General features: G+C 44.0%; 1 protein-coding gene across 1 annotated transcript; it reads right to left on the reverse strand.

Moving 5' to 3' along the window:
- Window positions 1–2,308: 2,308 nt before the first annotated feature.
- On the reverse strand, window positions 2,309–5,245 carry LOC112466980 (myb-like protein X). Its single transcript, XM_025035374.1, has one exon. It carries the CDS (start codon window positions 5,243–5,245, stop codon window positions 2,309–2,311), a length of 2,937 nt encoding a protein of 978 aa, XP_024891142.1.
- Window positions 5,246–6,629: the final 1,384 nt, after the last annotated feature.

The following is a 6,629-nucleotide window of genomic DNA, read 5'->3' on the forward strand; positions in this document are numbered from 1 at the left end:
GCTGTTATTACGGTCGCCACTGTATCTTTCGGGTAAATACAGAAACCTTGTTGCTATGCGGTGCCCCGTCCTTCCTTCAGGCTTAATGGCCGCCGGTATCTACGACGCGGACGCGTTCAAGGCCGTTGGCAACGCCCGTTTTATGCGCACGTAGGATACGATTATCGGGAGAGGATATTCACTGGGGTCGCAAATAATTGCTCGTTGTTTATTATAAACAAATAATAGTTTAATATTTCACAGTTACAGTATCTCGGTACACGCACGGACAGGTTCTATCGCGCACTGACCTGCGTCGATTGTTAACGAACTCTGAAAACCGTCGCTACGAGCTAATCTCGGTTAATTACCGTGAACGCGTGGCTGTTAGTCGCGTAATTATCGTATACGGCCATGGGATAAGTAAGCTGAATCGAGTTGTTTCGCGCAACCGTTGTAACGAGCTGACGCCTCGAATATCTCAAGCAAACTGTCTCACGAGCGATGCTTGCCGTTGTTAGCAATTAATTAATGCACTTATCGTAGGCGAAGACGGGATAAGAATACCGTATCGAGTTTTGTCGCGCGCGACCGTCGAAACGTGTGCACGCCTCGAGTAATATCGGTAGACTCTCCGGGAGGAACGGTTCTCGACCCCCCACTTTCACTTCAGCGCCGGCGCGCTGACCGTCTTTTACGCGCGAAGTCCTGTACTCGCGCGCCTTTTCCTCTTTGGCCTATCGCGTCGCTTGGTGACGAGCGACACGATCCTTACATCGCTTATCCCGTCGGCTGAGCCGTTGTTATTGGCTCAGCTCGTGATTCGACTGAGATACCGTAGGGGTATTGCAACGGCGGACATGGGCTCTCGCTACGGACGCGGCAACCAATGCCAGCCGTCGCAATCTGCACAAAGTGCAAATTCGCGGCGAGTCACTCGGAACGTTTTCCGAGTGACCGAAAATGGTCTCTTTGACGTTCCCCATAACGACCAGGTAAGTAAACTACGTACTAGAATCAATTTAATTAATTCTCCTTTTCTTTCAGGTACCGGGTTCTCCGTGGGATCGTCTCGCCCAATCAATGGACTGGTTCGTATCGTCGGTAAGTTTCCGAACGGTAGGTATGTAAAATAATGAATAATGCATTACGCTGCATATAATACGACTAATCGTACTTGTCTCGACAGGGAAAACATATAATAAAAGTAATCAAAATGCAAATGAAGTTATACAATGCAAATTCGCGCTTCACGACATTCTCTCGCTTCGCAGAGCTACGCTCGCGTCCTATTGGTCGATCCGTCGCGTTCTATCGGAAATAATTGCGCCTAGCGCTCTCGTCGGCTCGTGGCCTCGCAAAATCATAGAATAGTCTAAAACTTTGAAAAACAATATCGAACTGCCAGGAATCGTTCCTATTGGCTATCGCTTTGTCGAGAATGATCAAAACTAATAAATCTATAGAAATTAACGCGGTTCTTAACAAAATAGACCGGGATGCTTCCCATTGGTCCTCGCGTATAGGCATTTCGCCTTTGCTGTCAACTTTGTTATAAAATATCTTAATTAATGTGAAATGTGTTTTCTTGAACCCTATTGGTCCTCGCGTCTCTCTGACGTCTTTATTCATGCAAATGTGTATGTGTGTGTGTTCATGGCTCTTCGGGAACCAATCGTGGCTCGATTTCGAGACTCAACAATAATATATAAAGTGTGTACAATGTGTATACGATTAGGATGGTAGAAATGTCTGGGAATGTCATTACGACAGGAATGAATATGATAAGGGTTACGACGATGTATTCCTTGAACCTCATGGCTTCGCTGTGATAGAATAGATCGCGTATAAACTGTATAGAATTAATATTGAAAATAATAAGAAAACTGCCGTTAAAATTAACGAAGTCATCCCCTCGGGATTCATCTCCGACTGTGGTCTGGACTCTCCTTGGCCCATTAATGACTCTAACTTTATATTACTTTTTAAATTATGCAAAGGTGCTTTGGGATTGGTAGGATTGGTTAATGTGTTAATAGTGTGTGTCTTTTACAAAATTTGAAATGTATTCTTATAAAATAAGTGTTTGTTACATGTGTACGTGTAAATAAAAATAAAGAAAATAAAAATCTCTATAAGTTGCTCTTTGGCTTGTCAATTAATGACTCTTACGCTCTAACGGCGTTTATAATCCGCTACTCGCATTCGCGGTTCTTTCTCAAGGGTAAATAGGTTGAAACAATATAAAATATAATTAAAAATAATAAAAAAAAATAACTCGAATGTAATAAAAGGGGTGTTTCGCACGGGTCTCTGCCTCGGCGTCTCCCTATTGGCTGGCTCTCGGTCCTGACTCGTCCTGCCGTCCTTCCGCCTGGGATTGTTGGATCGGTGGCTCGTCGTCGTCCTCCGGAACTGCCCTTTGTCCAGCGGGCTGTTTCGCCTCGCTCTCCGCGATCACCTGAGCTACCTTGACCGGGATTCGCTGCAGGATCTCGCCGATCTCGACGCTCTCGAAGCTGGCGTCCTTGACCTCCTCGTTTGCTGCTACGCTAGCCGGTCGCGGTGTTCCCGACATCCCCTGGTTCGGCTCGTCCTCGGGGTAGTCCTCCGTGGGTTGTGCGATTACCGGTGCGTTTCGACCGGAACCCGACGATGAAGTGGCAGGTTCACCTAGCGACTTCATTCTCCTCGGCACTTCCGTGATAAAGATCTTCTTTAGGACGGAAGTCTTAATCTCGTCGGTTCTAGTCGGAAGGTATTGGCTGATTTCATCCTCCTCGCTCGATTTGTCGTCTTCTTCGGTACATCTTTTGATTCTTTTTTTCGCTTTCTCCGCCGTCTTTCTCGTCTTCGGCTTCTGCGGTGACTTGGTTTTTATGATCGATTTGATGATCGGTGTACCTGACTTTTTCTTCTTGTGATCTCTGCGTTCTGATTCGCCGCTTCTCTTACGTTTGTCTGCGCCGATCGGATGCTTGGCCGTGATTGGCTGATGCGAATCCGTCGTTGGTTTTGGTGCTATCTTTCTCAGCATTCCCACGTCTCCTGACGGTAGGATAATATATTGCGGCTGTTGTATTTGTTGTTGTTGTTGCTGTACCTCTGTTTGTTGCGGTAACACTATTATCTTGGGCTGCGATTCTTCACTCGCCGTCGTCGCTGTGCTCGCTGACGTGATTGCCCTCGTTGACGTTAAAGTCTTCTCGTGCGCTTGTATCTTGACTTCGGCCGTTCCTCGGCTTATCGTCGCGTTGATTCGATACGTATATTCGCGTTTGTCGTCGTGCGGTTTTAAGTCTCTCACTATGAATATTGTTTTAATCTCGGCAATGGCTTTACCGTTTTCGTCACGCACTTGGTGATCTGCTACGTCGAAAATGTTTTTTCCTCTCGCTGCTTCGCACTTTTTAATTACTTCGATCGATCTGTTTTGCGCCTCCTTCTCTTCTCTGTTGTATTCCTCCACGTTGAGGTTGATCGGTGATAATTCTCTGGCATATTTTTCCATAAAGGTTAGCCTATCTTCGCGCACTTTTAACATCCTTCTTTGGTTGGAATGTTCTTCGATCCTCTTCTGGAGATCCTCCTCCCATCTTTCCATTCGTCTTCTTTCCTTCTCCATGCTGTGATTGTTGTTATTTCGACCGTTGAACTTGGTCTCGCTGTCGTCACACGTGTATCTGTGCGTAAATCTGTTGTCATCTGTCGAGTGTCCGTCTACCACGGCTGCTCGAACGTATCTGCCGTTATGGCGCTCGCCGCGCAATGTGTCGCGCACATGCGTTAAGGCTTCTTCATAGTCGTCGCTCACTGCAACTTCTAACTCGCCGTTGATTGGCTCGCATATCCAATGTCCTGGATTGCTTCGAAATTTAACGTTGTAGGACATAATGTTTATCCTTTCTTGATCTGAGTAATTAATTTCCGTTGGATCTTGCATATCTAAAAATAATTCTTCTTCTAATTCGCTGTTGTACGATCTCGTTGATCCTCTTGACGATTCAATCGTTCTTTCTTCTTTTCCGTTTAAATTTTCATTTTCCTCCGGTTGATTATCGTTATTTTCGTCATTTCGACTATGTCCGTCGGATGAATTATCCTCTGGTTGTTGGTTCGCATTTTCGCGTTGTTGGCTGTCGTTGTTGACATTTTCGCCGTTGAATCTTCTATTTATTATTTCTTGAATCTGATTGAAGCAATTTGCGATTTCTCGCTCTTCTCCCTCACTCATACTACTCTCACTTAACATAATTTTATCGGTTGACTCTGGTTGGTCATTTCTATCTTCGGTGTCTTTGTTTTCCGAATTATTATCCTCCTCTTCGTTTTCTGTTTCAGAATCAGTCAGTTGACTGCAGGATGCTAAGTGAAACCTCTCCGCCAATAGCGATTTGACTTTCGTCGCGGGATTCGCAACGTTCGCTGGTTTCGAGTTTTCGTGTTCCACCGCTCCTTCTCCTCGGCATTTTTCAGCTCGGTAGTTTTCGTTTCTCCTAATTATCTCCATTACTTGCTTTTTTCTCCTCTTCCATCTATTATATTCTTCCTCTTCATCTGATTCGTCACTGGAATCCTTATAATAATCTTTTAATTTCTTCCATTTTTCATAGCTGTCATCATTTTCTGAATCTTCTTTATAATCTTCTGCTTCGTTTTCACTCCTCTGGTAAGTATCTTCTTTATCTTCACTATTTGATTTTAATCTCTTGTTTTTATGTTTCAGGTCGTCTTGTTTTCCCGGATCGTCGCTGGAATCTTCATCTCCGCTCCTCAGGTAAGTACGGACCCTCTTGATGTGTATGAAGGAGACATCTTTCTTATCGAAAGGCTCCCCCACTTCTTCTTTCTTGATATCACTTAATTTTTCACTTATCTCTCTTTCCATTTCAATTATTTGATCTTCAATGTAGTCCTCTTCGGATTGGTTAATTAGTTTATTACGCTTTTCGGCGTTCTCCTCGGCTTTTTCGCCTATCTCCTCCCTGATTGGTTGTTCGTCTATTTTTGACCTATTGGCCTCTTCGTTTTGCTCCTCGGCATTTTCCACTTTGTTTATTTGTCTCGAGGTGTTCTCCTCGGTAAATTCTTCTTTGTTTATTTGTCTCGAGGTGTTCTCCTCGGTAATTTCTTCTTTAATGTCTTCCTGTGATGTAATTGGTTGATTGATATGCTCCTCGGCATCTTCGAGTTGTTCCTCGGTATTTTCGATTTTTATCCTCGTCTCTATTGACTGACAAGTTTTATTCTCCTCGGCTGTCTTCATCGTTGACGTACCGGTTAATTGATTAGTTTTACTTTGCTTTTCGGCAAAATTATGTTGTTCTTTGTTTAAATCTTCATTGGTGTTAATATTTATTGTATCGAAACGTTCATCGTACTCCTCGGCTATCTGGGTTAATAAGGTCTACTCGCAGTCCGAGTCGGTATCGTCCTCTTCCGATGACGTTAACTCGTGCATCGTAATCACGTAAATTTCTAATTCGTCCTCTTGACTATCGAAATCTTCTGAATCTTCACGTTGTGAATTTATATCTTCGTTTGTCGAATCATCATCTTCCTGATGTGAATTAATATCTTCGTTTGTCGAATCATCATCTTCTTGATGTGAATTTTCATCTTCGCTATGCGAATTGTTACTTTCCCCGTCGCTATTATCTTGGTCCTCTCTTAGGATTGGTCTTCTGTACGGTCTTAACTGCCGTGAGTTATAGACTCCTTTCGGATGTCCATCTAAACTCTCTATCAAGTAGGCATTTTCGCGCACTTCTCGCGCCACACGATATGGACCATCGTAGACTAGGTGAATCTTGCGAGTCAACCTTCGATTTGCATCCGATCTTCGGTGCAATTTGACCATTACGCCGTCACCCGGTTGTAGCCTAGATGCCACCTCATGCTTGTCAGCCTGTATTTTTCTCTTTCTAGCCTGACTGGCTAATCTATCTTTCGCCTGTTGTACTCGTTCTAATCTGTCTTCTTCATCTTGCTGCGTAGGCATCGGTCGCAATTCGTCGCAAACGTGCCAGTGTGTTTCCACGTTGTAATGAATTTCATTGGGTGTGTGACCCGTTGATGAATGAACGGTGTCGTTTATGACATCTTCCGCTCTGCTTATTATTCTCCACCATGTGTGTTGTCTATCGCTGGCGTATGCCCTGATAACGCGTCCTAGTTCGCGCATCACTCTCTCCACCGGATTTGACTGTGGGTTATAAGGCGAAGTTTTTCTCGTGTTAATTCCACGCTCCGTGGCAAAATTCCGCCACCTTGCCGTTATAAATTGACCTCCGTTGTCAGTCAAAATCTCTTCCGGAACTCCTACTTCTCTAAAAAATCTCGATTCTAATGTCTCGACTATGGTGTCAAACTTCTGGTCTTTGATTGGATAGAATTTCGTTAGTTTCGAAAACTGATCCATCAGTACTAATATATATTTGAATCCTTGTCGCGTCCTTGGCAATGGACCGAACAAGTCTAAAGAAACCGTTTTCATTGGTTCCTCAGGCAAGTCGTAGTATTGTCTACCGACTGTTGGCCTTGTATAGTATTTAGTCATCTGACATATTTTACACGACGCTACAACGTCTCTCGCTATTCTTGCTACTCTAAATGTGTGAAAATATTTCTGCGTAAACGCTATTACTTTA

This window comes from Temnothorax curvispinosus, unplaced genomic scaffold (assembly GCF_003070985.1).
Source record: "Temnothorax curvispinosus isolate PA1 unplaced genomic scaffold, ASM307098v1 QBEX01016789.1, whole genome shotgun sequence".
NCBI lineage: Eukaryota > Metazoa > Arthropoda > Insecta > Hymenoptera > Formicidae > Temnothorax > Temnothorax curvispinosus.

Bases quoted from the DNA above. Each gene is read 5' to 3' on its own strand.
- LOC112466980 (XM_025035374.1), bottom strand. From the start codon at position 5,245: ATGAAGACAGCCGAGGAGAATAAAACTTGTCAGTCAATAGAGACGAGG.